At 39.4% G+C, this 23,967-nt stretch overlaps 2 protein-coding genes and 1 long non-coding RNA gene across 4 annotated transcripts; 2 read left to right on the top strand and 1 right to left on the bottom strand.

The window, feature by feature from the left end:
- Positions 1-4,706: 4,706 nt before the first annotated feature.
- Positions 4,707-5,494, top strand: LOC141630328 (uncharacterized). Its single transcript, XM_074443165.1, has 2 exons — positions 4,707-4,847; positions 5,081-5,494. The coding sequence occupies exons 1-2, from the start codon at positions 4,707-4,709 to the stop codon at positions 5,492-5,494; spliced, it is 555 nt and encodes a 184-aa protein (XP_074299266.1).
- An 8,680-nt stretch (positions 5,495-14,174) lies between these two features.
- Positions 14,175-18,656, top strand: LOC141634196 (uncharacterized). Of its 2 annotated transcripts, none has more exons than XR_012538956.1 (5): positions 14,175-14,417; positions 14,824-14,874; positions 16,998-17,268; positions 17,402-17,500; positions 18,372-18,656. It is a non-coding gene; the product is annotated as an uncharacterized LOC141634196 (long non-coding RNA). The 2 variants fall into 2 exon arrangements; XR_012538955.1 differs by having other exon boundaries at positions 14,824-14,886.
- Positions 18,657-22,122: 3,466 nt separating this feature from the next.
- Positions 22,123-23,281, bottom strand: LOC141630327 (uncharacterized). The gene is made up of 3 exons (XM_074443164.1): positions 23,086-23,281; positions 22,545-22,787; positions 22,123-22,472 (listed from the first exon to the last, which is right to left on the bottom strand). Exons 1-3 carry the CDS (start codon positions 23,279-23,281, stop codon positions 22,123-22,125), a joined length of 789 nt encoding a protein of 262 aa, XP_074299265.1.
- Between the last annotated feature and the right edge of the window lie 686 nt (positions 23,282-23,967).

Genomic DNA, 23,967 nt, shown 5'->3' with positions numbered 1-23,967 from the left:
TTTCCAAACTTTTCTTCCACTTTCTTTGATTTCTTAGCAAGATAAATTCCATTTCTCAAAAAACTTCATATTAATCCCAAAAAATGGCTGGTGGGAGAAAGAGAACTGTTGCACTAAAAACTGTTGAGCCTGATCAACCTCCGGTGGTGGTTGATGTTTCTTATGTCATTCCCAAGGATGAGGTCATTGAAGTTTATGCTCCTGCGGAAATTCTGGCTATTATGCATAAAGGTGTTAGCTTTGCCCCTGTAAAGCCGTTGTCTACTTCATTTCTTGAGGCCAATCAACTCTAACCTTCTTTTGAACATTATTTGCAGGGTGGGGTCTCCTTCCTAGTGAGGCTGAGGTTTGGGTTCCGAAAAGTGGTCCGGTCAAGGCAAATTGGTGCAGTCCTGACTGGTTTTGTATTTTTGAATGGGCGTTCTTGGGCGGTTGTAAGCTTCCTTTTACTCCATTTATAATTGATATTATGAGGGGTATCAAGGTTACTCCTTTCCAACTCATGCCTATGGTTTGGAAAATTATTCAATCCATTGAACATTTGTGTGCCAAGCATAACTTCGTGATTACTGTTGAAGATTTCAAAAATGTCTATCACCTTAAGAGTAATACTACAGGGCGTTTCAATTTTCGCGTCAGGGCGAAGATGGCTCACTTGATAACCAATTTTGATTCAGGCGATTACAAGGGTTGGGCCACGACTTATATCTTTGTCAAGGCAGACTCTTTTGCCCCTAACCTGGACTGTTGAGCTAAGATTTATCCTGCCTGATCAGACAAATGTCAGGTGACAACCATCAGGCCAGTCCGCATAGGGGAAACCCATAACTAAGTACCCATCAAAGATATTGACACCAGCCAGGAGGGAAGATCAGGTCAGGGATCTATATCCTGCCTGCCCAGAAGATGTACGTGTCTAGCATGATCAGATACGGTTGACACACATCAAGCAATAGTCAGGGTATAGGAAGACAGTTCCTACTTTCATGGAAGAATCATTTTACCAACCCACAAAAAGAAAAGAAGCTGCCAACCAAGCAAGGCGTGCGGATAGGCAGTTGCAAGGTCAATACTCAGTTTCGGATTAATAGGGAACAAGGCCTATTAACCAGGTACGGTCATATTGAACGTTGGAGAACATGAAAGCTTCCTATAAATAGCTAAAGGAAAGAAGAAACAAGGGAATCAATTACTTACTCACTTACCCTTACTCTATTGTATACACTCCACTCAATTCAGCATACATTCTGTCACATTATAAGTAACATGGCAGATTTATCTCCTGCCAACATATATCAATCATAGTAAAATCCCTCCTAGGTTGGTGCCCGTGGTTTTTTCCCTTATTCCCAGGGTTTTCCACATATAAATCTTTGTGTCTTTTTCTATTACTTACTCTTTACTTATTTATTATACTAGTAAGGCATTTTTTATTGAGTTAGATTACCCTGCAAAATATTTCCCTGGCAAGACAATACATCCATGTAAAATCTTGCTAAAACAATTGGCGCCCACCGTGGGGCATCTAGCTCAAAAATAACTAAAATCCAATCTCAAACAAAACAAATACTTTTCCAAAAATGACTAGTGACAGTGTTGAACAACAGTTGGCTGCTGCCAAGCAACAACTACTGGAAATGGAACAACTGAAACAAAAAATGGCTTAGGCTGAAGCCGAAGTCCAGAAGTTGAAGGAGTCAGAGTCCAATCTGAAACAAAAGCTGGAGAATAAAGCCTCAGGCTCAAAATTAAAGATCCAGCCTGGAACTCCATTTTCTTCAATCATCAGGAATATCGATTTCTTCAACTTTGGTACTCCAACCCCATCAAAAACCAAGGCAGGAGATCATGATTCTGACTCAGAAGAAATCGCAAATGAAGAAACTGGTCCAGATCAAACCAATGTAGCCATAATGATGGCAATGGTCCCGGAAATCCAGAAACTCCATGAGAAATTCGAGAAGATCCCTGGAGTACCTACAATCATCGAGGAAGCTAACCCTGAAAGATATGCTGACTCTCCCTTCGTGGACGAGATAGCCAAGGTAGACCTGCCAATGAAGTTTGTAGTACCATCAATGAGGACCTACGATGGAACTGCAGATCATCAAAACCATTTAGCCTACTACAAGCAGAGGATGTTGGCAGCCTCTATACCTGGTGAACTACGACAAGTATGCATGTGCAAAGGCTTTGGAACAACCCTGATCGGGACTGCCCTAGAGTGGTACATAAACCTGCCAAATGGAAGCATCAGATCTTTTGCACACCTGATAAATTCATTCAAACATAAGTTTGCCAGCAGCAGGGAGCTCGAGAAAAGATCCAGTGACGTATATCAAATCAACCAAAAGCCTGACGAAACAATAAGAGGATTCTTGACCATATTATATAAGAAGAAAGTTTCAATCCCTAGATGTGACATTGGAACAGCTGTAGAAGCATTTAGGCAAGGGCTAGCACTGGATAGTGATTTCGACGATGATGTGACCATGAACCCTTACCACACTTTTGAAGACGTTCAGGCAAAGGCACTTGGCTATATCAGGCTAGAAGAGAATAAAAGCTTCAAAGCAGAAACCATAAACAGTTTTGCAGGCTATGAAAGGTCTAGCAAGATAAGCTCCAACCATAGAGGAAGCAGCTCCAGGCTATCTTCCTATACTAGACCTGATAGATCAGAAGTCAACTATGCTCATGAACAACGAGGTAGCTCCTATACTCATCCACCTATTCAGGAATATAACTTCTCCGTTGATAATACAGGACTTATCAAGAGGCTTGACAAAATGGGAGACGTCGTCAAATGGCTCAAAAAGACAAACATCCCCAACTCCATGAAAGATACAACCAGATGGTGTGAATTCCACATGGACATAGGACACACCATAGAGGAATGCCTGGGCCTTCGCAGACAAGTGGTTTACCTCCTAAAGAAAGGGTACTTCAAATATTTAATGCCATCAAAGAACATGGATGACAGTGGATCAAGAAAGGATCAGGCAAGACCAAAACGTGATCTGCCTCCAGCATGACCAATCTATGAAGACAAATTCATCAATGGAGGTTCAGACATTTGTGGCCTGAGTAGCTCAGCTGCAAAGAAAATAGCCAGGGAGTCCAAAATGAAATCTCCTTTTAAACCTAGAAATTTACCTCAAATTACTTTTAACGACACTGACATGCAGGGAATTTCGGACTTACATCATGATGGCCTGGTCATCACTATCAAATTGGTACTGCTCGTCTCCTGACGATTCTAGTAGATAGTGGCACCTTAGTCAATCTGATCATGCTTGATGTCTTGAAAGCCATGAAGATTGACGAGGATCAAATCATAAAAAAGTCAAATGTCCTGGTAGGATTCAATGGTGAAACCAAGAACACTCTAGGGGAAATCTACCTGCCAACCTACGTTGAAGGAATCTCATCATATGTAAGATTTGGTGTCCTAGACTGCCTCTCATCCTACAACGCAATCCTGGGCAAGCCTTGGATCCATAACGTCAGAGCCATTCCCTTAACCTACCACCAGTGTGTCAATATTCCAACAGAATGGGGAATAGCAACAATCAAAGGTGAACAAAAATCTGCCCAGGAATGTTACATAGAGTCACTAAAACCTTCCAAGGTAGGTAAGTCACTTGCCTAGCAATTACCGTACCCTGTAAGGAGCACTTATGTGGCACAAACTCAAATGAAAACAGATCAGGTAATCCTAGACCCTTAGCACCCTGACAGGTATGTACTGGTAGGATCTGATATTCCTAATAATGTTAAACCAGAATTGGTAAGCTTTCTTAAAATTAAATCTACATGTTTTGCCTGGTCACATTTTGATATGACTAGTATAGATGCTAATGTGATTACCCATTAGCTCAATATTGACACTTCTTTCATGCCTGTACAGCAGAAGAGGAGGAAATTTGTCCCTGAACGCAACGCAATCATTAATGAAGAGGTGGACAAACTCCTGGACATGGGAATGATCAGGTAAGTAATGTACCCTGAATAGCTCGCCAATGTGGTTGTGGTACAAAAGAAAAATGGAAAATGGAGAGTCTGTGTAGACTACACATACCTAAACAAAGCCTGCCCAAAAGATCTATGCCCACTCCCTCACATTGATGTAATGGTGGATGCTACTGCTGGACATGAACTACTGACATTTATGGATCCCTCAAGTGGATTAAAAACATCAAAATACATCCAGCTGATCAAGAGAACACTACATTCATCACGGAAAGAGGCATATATTGCTACACAAGAATGCCCTTTGGCCTGAAGAATGCAGGGGCAACCTATCAACGCCTGGTGAATATGATGTTCAAAGATCAAATTGCTGACCTAATGGAATTCTACATAGATGATATGGCGGTCAAATCAAAAAAAGGCTGAAGATCATGTGAAAGACCTGGAAGTAGCATTCAAAATCCTTGAGGAATTCAGCATAAAACTCAACCCCTCCAAATGCCACTTTGAAGTATCGTCAGACAAATTCCTAGGATACATGGTGACAAAGAGAGGAATTGAGGCTAGCCCATAAAAAAATAAAAGCCATCCTGGAACTAGGGTCACCTAAGTCAGTCAAAGATATCCAGAGATTGACAGGAAGAGTTGCAGCCCTGAACAGATTTATATCCAGGTCATCTGAAAGATACAAGTCATTATACAACCTGCTCAGGAAGAACAAGTCATTCCAATAGATGCCTGAACATGAAACAGCCTTCCATGAATTAAAAACTTACATGGCCACTCCACCATTACTGGCCAAACCAAACAAAGAAGAACCCATGACAGTCTACCTATCAGTCAGTGAAACAGCAGTTAGTGGAGTCTTGGTCAAGGTAATCGAAGGCCAATAATATCCCGTCTATTATGTAAATAAAAGCCTCATGGATTTAGAAATAAGGTATGGATTACTTGAAAAAGATGTAGTTGCATTAATTGTATCCTGCACAAAACTCAGACCTTACTTTGAGATTCACCCAATAATAGTCCTGAGAAAACCTGAACTATCAGGCAGATTGGCAAAATGGTCAGTCCAACTTAGTACTTATGATGACACTTTTGAACCTAGAACGACAATAAAATCCCAGGCCTTAGCAGGCTTATGGTTGACTTCAGTCCCAACCGAGAACTAGACCTGATCAAAGAGGTCAATCGACTAGACACCCAAAAATCAGAGCAGGAATGGATCCTACACGTGGATGGAGCAACCAATAGGAGAGAAACTGGCTTAAGATTAGTACTAAAATCACCACAAGGGGATATAATAGCTCAGGCTGTTAGTTCTGAATTTAAAGCAACAATCAATGAAGCTGATTATGAAGCCTTGATAGCTAGACTCAAGCTATGTATAGATCTTGTCGTGCAAAATCTCAAGATAAAAATTGACTCACTTTTAATTTCTAATCAAGTCAAAGGAACCTACGCTGCAAAGGATTCAAAAATGATTCTATATTTAGAATATGCTAAAAACCTTTTCATTTGACATTGATCAGATACCAAGAGACTTAAACACCTAGGCTGATGCCCTAGCCAGCCTGGGATCAAACTACAGCCCTGCTGTATTCGACAAGATACCCTTTGTTCACCTACTTGAACTGGCCATTACCAAGCCTGATCAAACTTGTCCCATTATTTAGGACACAAACTCCTTAACCGAACCATACTACGATTGGTTCTTGCAGGGGATATTACCCCAAGATAGGCATGAAGCAAGAGCCCTTCGAATCAAAGCTTCCACCTACACCATCATCAATAACAAATTATTTAAAAAGTCTCAGGCTGGACCTTACGTGCGATGCCTGGTACCACACGAGGCAAACAAGTCATTGAGGACATACATGATGGATACTGTGGAAATCACAAAGGAGGTAGGAGCCTGGAAAGCAATGTTCTAAGGACATGCTACTTCTGGACAAGCTTAAGGGCTGATTGCTTGGCTTATATCTTGAAGTGTGAAGCATGTCAGCTTCACTCCCCATTCATTCATCAACCATCTGAGCTACTACATTCCATCTCACCCCCTGGCCATTCATGAAATGGGGGATGGACATTGTAGGCAAGTTACCATAACCCCCTAGGCAAAAAGCCTACATGTTAGTTATGACCGATTACTTTTCAAAATGGATAGAAGATGACTCATACAGGCAAATCAAAGAGAAGGACGTCAATCATTTATCAAGAAAAATGTCATATGCCATTTTGACATCCCCTCAGAAATAGTTTATGACAATGGTACACAATTTGTGGGAAAGGGAACAATGGCGTTTTGTGCACAATAGAACATTAACCTGGTGACCTCTGCACCAGGCTATCCAAAAGCCAATGGCCAGGGCGAATCCAGTAACAAGGTAGTGATTCACTGCCTGAAAAAGAAACTAAAGCAAAGAAACGACAGATGGGTTGAAGAACTCCCTCTAGTCCTCTAGGCTGACAGAACTACACTTAAGACATCAACTGGCCAGACACCTTACTTTCTTGTCTATGGCTGTGAGGAAGTAATCCCAGTAGAAATCCACGTACCCACCACCAGATGCAACCTGAATACTGTTGAGGAAAACAAGCCATTGATGCAAAACAGCCTGACCTTGGCTAAAGAGCTTAGAGATGCAGCCAAGATCATAATAGCATCCTACCAACAGACGATAACCAGAAGCTACAACAAAAACGTTAACATCAGAGTATTTAGGGCCTCGACCTAGTCCTACGAAAAGGCTTTCCAAATATAAAAGATAAGAATGCAGGAAAACTTGTCCCCGCATGGGAAGGCCCTTACCTGATTGATTCAATAGTAGGACAGGGAGCCTACAGACTTCAGACCCTTGACGGAGAAATGATCCCTAGATCCTGGAATATCTCTCACTTAAAAATATTTCATGTATAAGTCCTTTTATTTTTGCCTGAACCAGGTATGGCTATCAATCCTATCTCTTACCTGGCATGCTTCTATGTGCTATTATCCTGAATAAAATGTTCTATGTTTTTTCCCATGTGATTTCTTGCTACTTGAAATTGCCTGACAGCTTGAACTTCCCAATTATTTATTATACATCTCAAACCATTACATTGAATCCTGAAAACTTGTTTTATGCTTTTTCTGCAACTATTTAACATACTATATTTGCATGCTTAAACAAATATTGAGGACTGAGGGCCACTCCACCCAACCTGAATAACATTCCAGAAATGCCTCACAAGCTATGACAAATAGAGATCACTAAAAATCTCAACATTTTGTCACATCCAAATATACATAAAAAAATGATCTCAGTACAAAAGACAGGTAAGATGGTGAAATAAATCTGGACTACTTGTCCTAAGCCCTCCTGACAAGTTGAGCGCCATAAGCCCTCATAACAGGCAACTTCCCCTCCTTCTCAAAAAGCCCTCTAGACAGGCTGAGGGTTATAAGCCCATGAACAGGCTGAGGGTCATAAGCCCTCCTGATAGGCGTTATCTTGACAGGTACAAAAACATCAAGCCAGGCACATAGAGAAAATAAAAAAGCCGCTTCAAATTGCATAATCATTAACAGCACATGAAGATCAAAAGCCATCTAAAATAGTCAAAGTTTTGTCCAGGGAACATTCCCACCTGAATGGGCCAAAAACTTATCCCAAGCAAAATCATTAACCTGCCTTAAAGGCAGTGGCAGAGGCAGAATCAATTCCTTCATCAGCAATCTCTTCCTCATCATCATCCTCATCAGCTTCATCTCCGCCAGAATCACTCCTGTCCATAGTAGAAGGAGAGTCAACCTTATCATCAGCGTGCAGTTTGTGAAGATCAGAGTAGGCAACATTAAGATCAGCCGTCTGTTGCTCAGAGTTCCAGTATGGCCTGACCTCAACAGGCTCCTTCATAGCATCAACCCGACCCTTGCCAAAAAAGTACAGGGCAACATCTTTCTACCTGCTCTGCACCGTGCCCCTCTCAACAGCCAGCTCCTCATTTTCCTTCAGAAGATCCCACATAGCCTGCTTTTCAGCTTTGAGCTCAACCAAGATAACAACAAGTTTGGCCTGGGCGGATTTCACTGTATTCTGAGCAGGCCCCAACTTGGAAGTTTCAACAATCAATTTTGCTTTGCCTGCCTCGTTCTCCTTCTTCAAAGCTTCATTTTCCTCTTTCTGCACCTCCAAGTCAATCTTCAAAGCTTCAGCATCCTTCCTCAAACATTGCACCTCCCACTCCAGGACATTATTCTTGTCATTAGAGGACTTTAATTCACAAGCACCCCTCAACATATCATTCACATTCTACAACGAAATCACGAGCAGGACTAAAAATTAAAAAAGAAGAATAAAGACCAGGAAAAAGGAGCTATACCCCTTGCACCATGGCAACCAACTTGGCAGCACAATCCTTGGAATGATACATAGCAGCTACAGCCTGGGCGGACGATTCCTTAGCCTGGTACATGGAGTAAGGATCATCAACAAAGAAGGAATGAGCTTGGATCTGCTCCTTGGAAAACTGTACATCACCAAGCCTGGCCCTAACTTCCCTAACCTCGCTTACACCTTCACCAACAGCCCCAACCCCTTCAGAAACCTCTTCCTGCGTTTTCTTTTTGCTAGTCTGCCTGAATTCGTCCAGATCACCCACAGCCTACGGAGGGGACACCAGTTGAGCCTGATGAGTAGGAACCTGAATTTGAAGAGTACTATCACTCCTTTTAGCCTCACTGCTCTGACACTTCTCCGCAGTAATTTGGGAAAATCCCTGCCTTTAATACAGACATGCCAAAACCAGCAATCCTTGTAGAAGCCCTGGTAGCTACACGGCGAAATCCTATATCAGCAATACCAACATATGCTCAAGCATAAATATCAACAAATGAGAATGAAACTTACTTCCAGATGTTGAGGCTCCTGAAGCCTTATCACCATTAGCAGTCTTGTAAGTACTCAGTTTAACCTTCTTAAAATGAGGAAGAGGCTCTTAGCCAAGGCAAGCAGGCCAAGTCCTCTCCTCCTCTGACATGGCCATGAAGGCTGCAATACGATCAGCCGACCCTTCAACATCAGGATCACAATCCCAATCAACAACTAAGGCACAATGCAAGTAAGTTTGAATTAAAAATTTTGTATAGATCATTAAGTTCTAAAATGAATACATGGAAATACTTACCACCCTCCACGGCTGGATAACTGAGATAGTGTAGGTCAAGGGAAATAGAGTCTGCCCTAACAAATATATAAGTCGTGGCCCAACCCTTGTCATCGCCTGAATCAACATTAGTTATCAAGTGAGCCATCTTCGCCTTGACGTGAAAATTGAAATGCCCAGTAGTATTACTCTTCAGTTGATAGACATTTTTGAAATCTTCAACAGTAATCACCAAGTTATGCTTGGCACACAAATGTTCAACGAATTGAACAATTTTCCAAACCATAGGCATGTGTTAGAAAGGAGAAACCTTGATAGCCCTCATAATATCAATCATAAATGGAGTAAAAGGAAGCTTACAACCTCCCTAAAACGCCCATTCAAAAATGGAAGACCAACCAGGACTGCACCAATTGGCGCTGACTGGACCACTTTCCGGAACCCAAACCTCGGCCTCACTAGGAAGGAGAGCTCTACCCTTCAAATAATGTTTAAAAGAAGGTTTGAGTTTATTGACCTCAGGAAATGAAGCAGACAACGGCTTTACATGGGCAAAGCTGACACCTTTATGCATAATAGCCAGAATTTCCGCAGGAGTAGAAACTTCAATGACCTCATCCTCAGGAATGACATCAGGAACATCAACCACCACCGGAGGTTGCTCAACTTCAACAATTTTTGGTGCAGGAGTTCTCTTTCTCCCACCAGCCATTTTTTGGGATTAATACGAAGTTTTTTGAAAAACGGAGTTTATCTTGCAAAGAAATCAAAGAAATAGGAAGAAAAGTATGGAAAATTGGAGAAATGAAAGTAAAAAAAGAATAATGACAGCTCAAATCAATTTATAGGCAGCAATCCGACTAATGGATAACACAAGTGGATGAGTTCAATCATGACTCTCCTAGGGTTTGATGAACCTACCTCATTTAATGGATAATAGTCGTTAGGAAGTTGAATAGAACTCAAACTCTAAATTCTTTTCCGGTAAGTCTCTCATTTTTGCCTGGCCCGATATTTTATCTCCTCATTCCTGGCCAGAACCAGTGGAAGTAAGGAGATAAGGGGCAATTGTTGTGCCAAGATTTATCATGCCTGATCAGATAAATGTCTGGCGACAACTATCAGGCCAGTCCAGACAAGGGCAACCCAGAACCAAGTACCCATCATAGATATTGACACCAGCCAAGAGGGAAGAGCAGGTCAGGGATCTATATCCTGCCTCCCCAGAAGAAGTACATGTCTAACATGATCAGATATGGTTGAAACACATCAAGCAATGGTCAGGTTATAGGAAGACGATTTCTAATTTCATGGAAGAATCATTTTACCAACCCACAAAAAGAGAAGAAGCGGTCAACCAAGCAAGACTTGTGGATAGGCACTTTCAAGGTCAATACCCACTTATGTATTAATAAGGCGCAAGGCCTATTAACCAGAAACGGTCATATTGAATGTTGGAGAACATGAAAGCTTCCAATAAATAGCTAAGAGAAAGAAGAAACAAGGGAATCAATTATTTACTCACTTACTCTTACTCTATTATATACACTCTACTCAATTCAGCGTATGTTCTCTTACATTATAAGTAGCCTGACAGATTCATCTCTTGTCAACATATATCAATCATAGTAAAATCCATTCTTGCTTGGTGCCCGTGGTTTCTTCCCTTATTCTCGGGGTTTTCCACGTATAAATCTTTGTCTCCTTTTCTATTGCTTACTCATTACTTACTTATTAAACTAGTCAGGCATTTTTTATTGAGTTAGATCACCCTGCAAAATATTCCCCTAGTAAGACAATATATTCATGTAAAATCTTGCTAAAACATGGACTATCTCAGTTATCCAGCCGTGGAGGGTGGTAAGTATTTCCCTGAATACAATTTACAGCATAATGATTTATATAAAAAATTTAATACAAACTTACTTGTATTGTGCCTTAGTAGTTGATTGGGCTTGTGATTCTGATGCTGAAGGGTCGGCCGATCGTATTGTAGACTTTATGGCCCTGTCAGAGGAGGTGATGGCTTGGCCTGCTTACCTTGGCCAAAAGCCTCTGCCTTATTTTAAGAAAGCTAAACTAAGTATTTACAAGATATATAAGGGTGCTAAGGCTTCAGGGGCCTCAACATATGGAAGTAAGATTCATTCTCTTGTGTTGATATTTATGCTTGACCATACGTTAGTATTGCCGATATAGGATTTCGTCGTGTAGCTACCAGGGCTTCTGCAAGGATTACTGGTTTTGGCTTGTCTATAGTGAAGACGAGGATTTGCCTGATTACTGGGAAGAAGTCTCGGAGAACTGAGGTTATAGGGAGCGATAGTACTCTTCAAATTCAGGTTCCAACTCATTAGGCTCAACTTGTGTCCCCTTCGTAGGTTGTGGGTGATCCTGACGAATCCAGGGAGGCTAGCAAAAGGAAAAGGTAGGAAAAGGTTTCTGAAGGGGTTGGGGCTGTTGGTGAAGGTATAACCGAGGTTAGGGAAGTTAGGGCCAGGCTTGGTGATGTACAGTTTGCAAAGGAGCAGATCCAAGCTCATTCCTTCTTAGTTGATGATCGTTACTCCATGAACCAGGCTGAGGAATCGTCCGCCCAGGCTGTGGCTGCCATGTATCATTCAATAGATTGTGCTGCCAACTTGGTGTCCATGCTGCAGGAGGTATATCTCCTTTTTCTTGGTCCTTAGTCTTATTTTTCAATTTTTAGTCATGCTCTTTCTTACCTGCTCGTGATTTCATTGCATAATGTGAATAACATGTTGAGGGGTGCTTGTGAATTAAAATCCTTTAATGCCAAGAATAATGTCCTGGACTGGGAGGTGCAGTGTTTGAAGAAGGATGCTAAACCTTTAAATACTGACTTGGAGGCACAGATAGAGGAAAATGAAGCTTTGAAGAAGGATAACAAAGCAGGTAAAGTAAAATTGGTTGTTGAAACGTCCAAGCTGGGGTCTGCTCAGAATGCAGTGAAATCCGCCCAAGACAAACTTGCTGTTATCCAGGATGAGTTCAAAGCTGAAAAGCAGGCTATGCAGTATCTTCTGAAGGCAAATGAGGTTTTGGCTATTGAGAGGGACACGATGCAGAGCAGTTATAAGGATGTTGCCCTATACTTCTTCGCCAAAGGTCGGGTTGATGCTATGAAAGAGCCTGTTTAGGTCAGGCCATACTGGAACCCTGAGCAAGAGATGGCTAATCTTAATGCCGCCTACCCTGATCTCCACAAACTGCATGCTGATGATGAGGTTGACTCTCCTCCTACTAAGGACATGAGTGATTATGGCGGAGGTGAGGCTGATGAGGATGATAATGAGGAAGAGATTGCTGATGAAGGAATTGGTTCTGCCACTGCCTCCAAGGCAGGTTAATGATTTTGTATAGGATAAGTTTTTGGCTTATCTAGAGGGGGATGTTCCCTGGAAAAAACTTTGATTTTGATCTTCACGTGCTATGAATAAGTATGCAATTTAAAGCACCTTTTTTGATTTCCTCTATGTACCTGGTTTGATGTTTTGTACCTGTGAAGATGACGCCTGTCAGGAGGGCTTATGGCCCTCAGCCTGTTTAGGGGCTAAAGGCCCTTAGCCTGTCTGGAGGGCTTTTTGAGAAGGAGGGGAAGTTGCCTGTCATGAGGGCTTATGGCCCTCAACCTATCAGGAGGGCTTAAGACAAGTAGTCCGGATTTATTTCACCATCTTACCTGTCTTTTATACTGAGCTAAGTTTTTTATGTATTTTTGGATGTGACAAAATGTTGAGATTTTAGTGATCTCTATTTGTCATAGTTTGTGAGGCATTTCTGAGATGTTATTCAGATTGGGTGGAGTGGCCCTCAATCCTGAATATATGTTTAAGCAGGCAAGTATATTATGCTAAATAGTTGCAGAAAAAGTGTAAACAAGTTTTCAGGATTCATTATAATGACTGAGATGTATATTGAATAAATAATTGGGAAGTTCAGGTTGTCAGGAAATTTTAAGTAGCAAGAAATCACATAGTAAAAAACATGGATTATTTTATTCAGGACATTTACACATAAAAGCATGTCAGGTAAGAGATAGATAGGTTTGATAGCCTTACCTGGTTTAGGCAAAAAATAAAACAAAGGGCTTATACATGAAATATATTTAAGTGAGAGACATTCCAAGATCTGCAGATCATTTCTCCGTCCAGGGTTTAAAGTCTGTAAGCTCCCTTACCTACTATTGAATCGATCAGGTAGGGACCTTCTCATGGAGGGGCAAGCTTGCCTATATTCTTCTCCTTTGTATTTGGAAAGACCTTTCGTAGGACTAGGTCCCTTTCTCTTAATACTCTGATGTTTACCTTTTTATTGAAGCTTCTGGCCACCGTCTGTTGGTAGGATGTTATCCTGATCTTGGTTGCATCTCTGAGCTCTTCAGCCGAGGTCAGGCTGTCTTGCATCAATGGCTGGTTTTCCTCAATAGTATTCAAGCTGCATCTGGTGATGGGTACATGGATTTCTGCTGGGATTACTGCCTCACTGTTAGGTTCATATACCTATTATTGAACTTTTCTAATGGTGAACTAATTAAAATTTTAATATGAGTTCAAAATATCTAGTGCATGCATAAGTAAATAAGAAATAAAACAAGAAAACCATGGTTCTTACATTATTTTTGGTTCGAAAATAAGGGCACAAATAAGGACACCTTCCTTATTTGTTCTTCAGCTTAAGTATTATGGACGATCCTCCAAAATCCCAAGTATTGAGATCCTCCTCTTGTTGCACCCAAAACAAAACCCTTAAATCTTATATACTAATTAACTAGATTAGTAAATGAGAATCCCTTAATAACACTACTACAATTTAAGGCTACGAGAACGCCCCTTAGAGAACGGTTGATAGCGGAACCGGTGTGTTAGTTTTTTTTAGATATGGCGCGCATATATGACTCCAAAAGAGAACGGTTGCTTTTTTAACCGTTCTCTTAAATTAACAAAGAGACCGGTTAAAGTTGACCAACCGTCTTAAAAGAGTTTAGAGACCGGTTACTAGCTACAACCGTTCTAATTGTAAAAACAAAGAAGACGGTGGAACCTAATCACCGTTCTTATTGTTAATCCCGTTCCAAATTCCAAAACTGTTCCTTACTTCTTTCAAACACCATTGCTTTCTCAAATAAACAGTTCCATTGCTTCTTTCAAACACTGACCATCTGTTTTCCCTATCTAGCACGGTCTCGCCACTATTGTCCGTCTCGCTCGTACTCCGGCCACCACGTAGTTGTCCCTCGTCGCTCGCTTTCTCGTTGCTGATCGTTCTTGGTGCTGGTAAGACCACTTTTCACTACTTTTTATTATTAGTTTAAGTAGTCATGATATTTTTCACTTAATTCATTAAATTGCTACTTTAATGAATTCAATTTGTGGTCATGTATAATGAATTCAATTTGTGGTCATGTTAGGGTTAATATTTGGTGATGTTAGGGTAGCGATAACAATTTAATGGTTCACTTAATTCACGGTTTGGGGTAGGGATACGGTTAGGTTGATGGTGAGAAAGGGTTTACTGGATTTTTTTTCAAATGTTGCAACTCTTCAATTACAATCGTTCATTATCACACCTCTCCTTTTATTATTTCTTCCATTCATCCAAAAATGATGTTTATGCTTTCTTATTTTATCACAATTAATCCATGGAGTGATCATCAGGAAACTGTTTTTTTGATTTGTGCAGTTCATTCGATTAGACGATAGATTCATTGTCGGCTGATTTCTCAAGCTTCAGGTGTTCACAACTGTAAGCTGATTTGTTCTATTCATTGTCGGCTGATTTTTTCGATTCAGTGTTGATCTTCTGTGTTGTTGACAAGTATATTGCATAGTTCTGTCTATAATGTTTCAGTAGCTGTTAGTTTTTCATGGCAGAGAGGGCTTTCGGCTTAGCTTCTCTAAGAGACAGTATGGTTTTAGGTTGAAAATTGCCTTGATTTTGGTTATTAGATGTGATTATTTGTAGCTTAATTCGAAAAACACGGATTTTTTATATATTAAAGAATTTCCGAGAAACTATGACATTTTGCCGTATTGCTGTCTTGTTTGGTACTGTGAATTGGATACTGTGGAGCTTTCATCTTGCCTACCAGAGTCATTCATACGTCCTCTTCTCAACTGGTTCTTTACGTTGATTAAACTACTCCATACAAATGAATAAAAACGTAAAAAAACCAGATGAGACCCACGGAGTACGTTTCTAGGTTTAAACAACTACTATGCTGATGTTGCATGAACCATGGTCTATCAGTGTGCTGTATATCTACTGCATTATAGCAAAAGTGTTAATTCTAATTCAGGGTGTTATAACTTATATTCATACACAGTAGCTAGGCTTAGAAAAAAACCAATAAGCGTGTTGGTCTGTATACTGAAAACAGCCTTAAAGGAATTGGCTAGGCTGCCTACTTAAGTCATTTGTTCCAACTTCTGTACAGTTTGCTGCTAATAAGGCAACCATCTTAAGCACAGTAAACTCGATAACTTCACATAAACAGCCTTAAATGTGTCGTAGAATGATCTTTTTTTGGTGGCTTTCCCAGTTTTCCTTGGGAATGGAATGTCAAATAAATGAACATTTATTTTGGATCCATGATGCTGTGATTTGTTCCACTACATTTTATACCTAACATGGGTTATGTACTTGTTGTTTGCCTACGTCTTTTCGTTTAGAGGTTTATCTGCTTAGGAAAGGTGGGTATGATGGGAGGTCAACTGTGCATCGCAAACCTTGGTTATCTGTAATGCTAATCGTAGCTAACATTCACTAGAATTGGGACTTTGGTTTTTAGATAAACTTCTTGTGGTCTTCTGGGTTCTTGTGCTGCTAACATTCACTAGAATGAAACGAGTCCGAGTGTGTCAATATATTTGCTAATTATTCTCAATATTGATTACTGTTTTCACGGTCTGATTTTCCTTTGGTACATAGGAAAAAGAATGTCATTACCAAAACCAATACCTTTGTCAGATTACAGTAGGACGAATTGAAATACTTCTTATAAGCAGGCATCTGTAGTTGTGTCAAAACCTTAAGAGTTTTACTCTAGTATCGCAAACAAGCAGCCGATCTCGATCGTACGTTGATAAGTATACCAAGTGCTCCTTATGGGTGCACAGCCAACACTTAGAAAGAGAGACTACTCCAAGTAACAGTGACATTTACGAGCTCTTGTATCAATTGTGGAACAACAATAGAACCTTCCAGGTTTGATACAAGTTCCCATGTAAGACCTTGTAAATTAATCGACTCGGGGTCAGGTCAAGTTGCCAAGTAGGAAATAGCGTGACCTTACTTATACTGTGATTTCCATACGACCATAAATGAAGATGAAGCAAACTATTTGTTGCAATCAATTTTCCACAGCTGTCTAGTAATTAATTGTGTTCTATTATAGCTGTCAATTTGACACTTTGGTCGCTTTAGGTTTTATCATAGCTGACTAGCAGACTAAGCCTGCAGCCTTTTCTGTCATTTTCGAGTTTTTTTTTTTTATTTCCATCAATTTCAAGTTCTTGATATTTTTGAAACCTTAATGAAAACAGTGACTTATGTAACTTGTTTAACTGATTGAATCTTGTGCTTGCTTGGGTGATTTCTGCTTGACTGGTGAATCATGCTGATGAATTCAGTCCCGAAAGAAAATTTTTACATGACTCAAATTTGGTTAACTCAAAGTTTTACATGGCTGCAAATTTGTTATAGGAGTGTCGTTTTAATATGTCCTTTGAATCATGGGATTTTGATTTTTTTATTGAGTTGGTGTATATGGATTTATTTATTTTGTTTCCGGTACAAAACATTCTTGTTGCTTATTTTTCTCCTTGTAATATTTGTTGATTTTTTCTATTATATAGATCAATATGGATCGTACGTGGATGATAGATGGGAAAAGAGGTGATCCTAAATATGATGCCGGTTTAGCTGAGTTTTATGAATTCGTTAGAAATAATGTGAAAGACGCGTCTCATATGCCATGCCCTTGTGATATGTGCCTGAATATTAAATATATGAGTTTCTCGGAAGTTAAAATCCATTTAGAAAAGAATAATTTTAATCCAAGGTATAAACTCCATCGATCCACTAGCCGGCTTTGACGCAAAACCACTTACATGGAAATTAATTAAGGTACGTATATCCATAGTGAAATAGAAACAATCATTCTTGTTGTTCTAACTTTGTTTTCTCGAATTCTGAAAACCGAAAAAAAAAATATTACTATGGACTCAGATCCCCTATCTCATTATGGATTTTTATTTAGTGTCCTATGCAGCCTCTTGGGAGTGTGTTATGCGGATATTATGTTTGCCGATATATGTTGGAGCTTATTAAAGGAAGATATATTAATATTACCCCAAATGTAAGTTTTTTTTTTATTCTTCATTCTTCAGTTCAAACGCCCAGCCTTGTGTACAGTGACTACATCTTTTTGTGTCTATAACCAGTGACTACAGTCGGAACCATGTTTTCGAATATTTAGAGAGAAGCATATATTCCCAGACTACGTACTTACAGAACTTGTGTATAAGAAAAATACAGATTTTAGACTGCCATTACATATCCAACGCCCCGCCTTTTCAGGAACTTTCATCAGAATTTCAGTATTTTTGACCTCAAAAACCAAATATTGCACTCCATCTTTTTGTGTCTATTGCATTTGCTTGTATTCCCAAGTCAAGTACTAAGTAGTGAGAACAGAGAACTTGTCACTTAAACGAGTTCAATCGTTTACAACTCGACTTTTTTCGAAAAATAATGGCGGAACAAAAATCGGTAGCTAAATTGTTTTAAACAAAATTAGTGAGTAGAATTCATTGTGTGTTGTGTCCATCTCGATGATGTTAGCTAAATTATCTTCTTTGTTTCAATAGAAGTTAATGCTAATCCCTTTGGAGTTAACATCAATCTGAATTGGTTTGTTTCACGTTTAAATATTTTAATTTTATCATAATGTCCTTCCCAATGCTTATTTTGCATAATGGATTCACGGTTCTAACACCATATTTTTATGAAGATTGATCCGAATTATTCATGTCCAATTCAATAATAATTCAACTTAAATCTTACTTATTATAAAATTGGCTCAACTCAAATTCTTACTCGACTTAAAATGATAATAAATTCTTACTCATTTTCATTTCTTTTGTTTTTTCTCATTTCTATCTTACTACTTGTTTTACTTTACACGTCATATATAGTGTATTAACTACTTGGATGTCTTATTTATGTAGTTCATGCTTAACGCCCCAAAGACATATACGGTTGAGCAAATTGACGAGGTGCGGAATATTTGGGCCGAATTCACACTCAATTTTAAGCCTAGAAGTAATGGTGAATGAAGACGATTATTAGAGTTTCTTGATGTTTTCATTATTTTTGTACTTAGATGCGACTAAGTGATGACGATTATCTATGTTTTACGTATTTTGATATTTATATCCTAGCTTGTTTGTATATTTTTCATGGATTTTTCCTTATGAATTAATATTAAATTTGAAGAACTTTGTTGCGTAAAACATGCTGGAATTTCAATTGTAGTGCGGTTTAATTCTTTTGAGTTATACGATTCAATCGTGTAGGGGTTACTGATAAAAACAAAAATATTTTTTTAAAAAAAAATGCGAGGATCAAAGAGAACGGTTCGTTGTAAAAACTGTTCTATTTGAAATTAACAAACAGGACGGTTGTAACATTTACCGTTCTCGTTGAAAATTTAAAACAAAGGCGCCAAATAACCCGGAAAATTATCAACGAGCGCGGTTTATCAACGAGATCGGTTATAAAGCACAACCGTTACTTTGTTATATCAAAGAAACGTTCTTAAGCACAACCGTTCTAAATGTTGTAACAACGAGACCGGGTTGACTATATATTAACCGTTCTCTTAGATAAAAGAGAACGCCTGGCCACAGGCCGGTTCAAAATACCTTTAAGAACGCTTAGAGACCGTTCTCTTTGATCTTTTTTGTAGTAGTGTAATTCTAATAAATTTGTATTACTACACTAGTAATAATATGTAGTAATATTAGAATATGGATGAACAAATTTAATATATTCTAAAAACTTATTTTTAGAGAGAAGTGGGAGTAAAATAATAAGAATGATATGAAATTATATGGAAGGAAGAATATAGAGAACAATTTCTCTATATGAGAAAAGGGGGAGCCGGTGGTGCGGGGGAAGGAAGGCCAATGCATGGCCTTCTTACTTTTTCTTTTGTTCTTCACAATAATTGTAGATGTAAGGGTACTCCAAAATAGGTTATGATTGTGTTTTATAAATCAATTAAATAAAACACCCACTAACCTATAATCCCTCCAATATTTCGGTCATTATAGATAAAATGGACTTCCATTTTATTTTGTCAATTTGTCATTTGTCACACAATATGTCACATGTAGCATGTAACATGTTATTAATTAATTTAATGCATATTTATCAAATAAATATCATTATATACATTAATTAAATTACATATGACAAATTATCTAGTAATTCTTGATCACATAAATAAAATAGGTCATATAATTATAATTCACAACATTTTGCAATTATAATCAATCAATCATTCTTAATTTAATTGTTTCACAAACAATAACGAATTTTAGTAATAAAATCTTTTAATTACTAAAATAAATCTTATTTAATCAAATTACAATAAGATATAAATATTCTCACTCACAAAACGAATTGTTCAATTTAAGGAATTAATCAACTTGTATCGATATACAATTAATCAACTTGTCTATTAAGGGAATTGTCCTATAGGTGTGACCTTAAGGGATCAATTGATCACCACCGTCAAACGACAGTAATGTTAATCAACTTGTCTTGATAAATGATATGACGTCCTTCTCTTTGATTTGCCTGTATGAGTCAGCTTCTATCCAATTTGAAAAGTAATCGGTCATAGCTAACATGTAGGCTTTTTGCCCAGGAGCTTGTGGCAACTTGCCTACAGTGTCCATCCTCCACTTCATGAATGGCCAGGGGGTTGATGAATGAACTGGGAGTGAAGCTGACATGCTTCACATTTCGAGCTATAAGCCAGGGAATCAGCCCTTAAGGTTGGCTAGAAGTAGCCTGTCCTCAGAATTTTTCTTGCCAAGCTTCTGCCTCCTTCGAGATTTCCACAGTATCCGTCATGTATGTCCTCAATGACTTGTTTGGCCTCGTGTGGTTCTAAGCATCGCAGGTATGGTCCAGCTTGAGACTTTTTAAACAATGTGTTATTGATGATGGTGTAAGTGGAAACTTTAATTTTAAGGGCTCTTGCTTCATGCCTGTAATGAGGTAATATCCCCTGCAAAAACCAATCATAGTATGGTTTAGTCCAGGAGTTTTTGTCCTCAATGAAGGGAAAAGTTTGATCATGCTTGGTAATGGTCGGTTCAAGCAGGTGAACAATGGGTATTTTGTCGAAATACAATAGGGTTAAAATTTGATCCCAGGCTGGCTAGGGCATCAGCCTGGGTGTTTAAGTCTCTCGGTATTTGATCAATGTCAAATGAACGGAACTTTGTGCAAAGATTTTTAACATATTCCAAGTATAAAATCATTTTTGAACCCTTTGCGGTATAGGTTCCTTTGACTTTATTTGAAATTAAAAGTTAGTTAGTTTTTACCTTGAGATTTTGTACGCCAAGATCTATAGATACCTTGAGTCCAACTATCAGGGCTTCATATTCAGCCTCATTGTTTGTTGCTTTAAATTCACAACTAACAGCTTGGGCTATTATATCCCCCTGTGTGATTTTAGTACTAACCCTAAACCAGTTCCTCTCATATTGGTTGCTCCATCAACGTGTAGGATCCAGTCCTGGTCTGATTTTTGGGTGTCTAGTCAATTGACCTCTTTTATCAGGTCTTGTCTAGGTTAGGACTGAAATCAGCCACAAAGTCTGCTAAGGCTTGGGATTTTATTGCTGTCCTAGGTTTAAAGGTGACATCATAGGTACTAAGTTGGACTGACCATTTTGCCTTTCCGCCTTATAGTTCAGGTTTTCTTATGACGGATTTGATTTGTAAATTGGTCCTGACAATTATTGGGTGACTCTCAAAGTAAGGTCTGAGTTTTGTGCAGGATACAATTAATGCAAGTACATATTTTTCAAGTAATCCATAGCTTGTTTCTGCATCCAGGAGGCTTTTACTTACATAATAGATGGAGTGCTGTTGGCCTTCAACTTCCTTGACCAGGACTACACTTACTGCTGTTTCAGTGACTGATAGGTAAACTGTCAGGGGTTCTCCTTTGTTTGGTTTAGCCAGTAATGGTGGAGTGGCCAGGTAGGTTTTTAATTCCTAGAAGGCCTGTTTTGTGTTCAGGCATCCACTAGAATGATTTTTTCTTCCTGAGCAGATTTTAGAATGACTAACATCTTTCAGATGACTTCGATATCAATCTGTTCAGGGCTGCAACTCTTCCCGTAAACCTTTGGATATCCTTGACTGATTTAGGTGACTCTAGTTCTAGGATGGCTTTTATTTGTTCTGGGCTGGATTCGATTCCTCTCTTTGTCACCATGTATCATAGGAACTTGCCTGACGAGACTCCAAAGTGGCATTTGGAGGGGTTGAGTTTCATGTTGAATTCCTCCAGAATTTTGAATGCTACCTCCAGGTCCTTCAGATGATCTTTATCCTTTTTTGATTTGAGCACCATGTCATCTATGTAGACTTCCATTATGTCACCAATTTGATCTTTAAACATCATATTTACCAGGCGTTGATAGGTTGCCCCTGCATTCTTCAGGCCAAAGGGCATTGCAGTATAGCAATATATGCCTCTTTCTGTGATGAATGCAGTGTTCTCTTGATCAGCTGGATGCATTTTGATTTGGTTGAATCCACTTGAGGCATCCATGAATGTCAGCAGTTCATGTTCAGCTGTAGTATCCACCATTGGATCAATGTGAGGGAGCGGAAATGGATCTTTTGGGCAGGCTTTGTTTAGGTCTGTGTGGTCTACACAAACTCTCCCTATTTGCCATTTTTCTTTCGTACCGCAACCACATTAGCGAGCCATTCAATGTACATTACTTCCCTGATCATTCCCATGTCCAGGAGTTTGCCCACCTCTTCATTAATGATTGCATTGCGTTTAGGGGCAAATTTCCTCCTCTTCTGCTGTACAGGCTTGCATGAAGTGTCAATATTGAGCTTATGGATAATCACATTAGCATCTATGCCAGTCATATCAAAATGTGACCAGGAAAAACAAGTAGATTTACTTTTAAGAAAGCTTACCAGTTCTGGCCTAACATTATTAGGAACATCAGATCCTACTACTACATACCTGTCAGGATACTCAGGGTCTAGGATTACCTGATCTATTTCCATTTGAGTCTGTGCCACATAAGTGCTCCTGACAGGGTATTGTAATTGTTAGGCGAGTGACTTACCTGGCTTGGAAAGTTTTAATGACTCTGTGTAACATTCCTTGGTGGATTTTTGTTCACCTTTGATTGTTGCTATTCCCCATTCTGTTGGAATAGCTCCGAAGTTTTGGATCCAAGGCCTGCCCAGGATTGCGTTGTAGGATAAGAGGCACTCTAGGACTCCATATCTTTCATTTGATGAGAATCCTTCATCGTAGGTTGGCAGGTAGATTTCCCCTAGAGTGTTCTTGGTTTCACCACTGAATCCTACCAAGACATTTGACTTTTTTTATTATCTGATCCTTATCAATCTTTATGGCTTTCAGGACATCAAGCATGATCAGGTTAACTGAGCTGCCACCATCTACTGGAATCCTCAGGACACGAGCAGTACCAGTTTGCATGGTGATGACCAAGCCATCATGATGTAAGTCTAAAATTCCCTGCATATTAGTGTCGTCAAAAGTAATTTGATGTAAATTTCTGGGTTTAAAAGGAGATTTCATTTTGGACTCCCTGGCTATTTTCTTTGCAGTTGAGCTAGTCAGGCCACACATTTATGAACCTCCATTGATGAATTTAACTTCATAGATTGGTGGTGCTGGAGGCAGATCACGTTTTGGTCTTTCCAAATTCTTTCTTGATCCATTGTCGTCCTTGACCTTTGATGGCATTAAATCTTTCAAGTATCCTTTGTTTAGGAGGTAAGCCACTTGTGTGCGTAGGCCCAGGCATTCCTCTGTGGCGTGCTCTATGTCCATGTGGAATTCACATCATCTGGTTGTATCTTTCCTGGAGTTGGCGTTGTCCGTCTTTTTAGGCCATTTGACGATGTCTCCCATGTTATCAAGCCTCTTGACGAGTCTTATAGTATCAACGGAGAAGTTATATTCCTGAATAGATGGATAAGTATATGAGTTACCTCGTTGCTCATGAGCATAGTTGACTTCTGATCTGTCAGGTCTAGTATCGGGAGATGGCCTAGAGCTACTTCCTCTATGGTTGGAGCTTTTCCTGATAGACCTTTCGTAGCCTGAAACACTATTTGTGGTTTCTGCTTTGAAGCTTTTATCTTCTTCTAGCCTGATATAGCCAAGTGCCTTTGTCTGAACGTCTTCAAAAGTGTGGCAAAGGTTCACGGTCAGCTCATCATGGAAATCATTATACAGTGGTAGCCCTTGCCTGAATGCTTCCACAGCTCTTCCAACGTCACATCTAGGGATTGAAACTTTCTCCTTATTGAATCTGGTCAAGAATGCTCTGATTGTTTCGTCGTGCTTTTGCTTGATTCCATACAAGTCACTGGATCTTTTCTCGAGTTCCCTATTGTTGCCAAACTGATGGTTGAATGAATTTATCAGGTCTGCAAAGGATTTGATGCTTGCATTTGGCAGGTTTATGTACCATTATAGGGCAGGCCCGATCAGGGTTGTTCCAAAGCGTTTGC

This window comes from Silene latifolia, chromosome Y (genome assembly GCF_048544455.1).
Source record: "Silene latifolia isolate original U9 population chromosome Y, ASM4854445v1, whole genome shotgun sequence".
Classification (NCBI taxonomy): domain Eukaryota; kingdom Viridiplantae; phylum Streptophyta; class Magnoliopsida; order Caryophyllales; family Caryophyllaceae; genus Silene; species Silene latifolia.
Note: the sequence above shows the minus strand (reverse complement) of the source record. Positions and strands in the feature narration are given on the sequence as shown.

Coding starts and splice junctions, on each gene's coding strand:
- LOC141630328 (XM_074443165.1), top strand. CDS start 4,707: ATGCCTGAACATGAAACAGCCTTCCATGAATTAAAAACTTACATGGCC. Junction 4,848..5,080: donor TTAGTGGAGTCTTGGTCAAG/GTAATCGAAGGC, acceptor TTTTGAACCTAG/AACGACAATAAAATCCCAGG.
- LOC141630327 (XM_074443164.1), bottom strand. CDS start 23,281: ATGGACATAGAGCACGCCACAGAGGAATGCCTGGGCCTACGCACACAA. Junction 22,788..23,085: donor AGTTAAATTCATCAATGGAG/GTTCATAAATGT, acceptor ATGTCTTGGTAG/GATTCAGTGGTGAAACCAAG. Junction 22,473..22,544: donor ATTAAAACTTTCCAAGCCAG/GTAAGTCACTCG, acceptor AAATGGAAATAG/ATCAGGTAATCCTAGACCCT.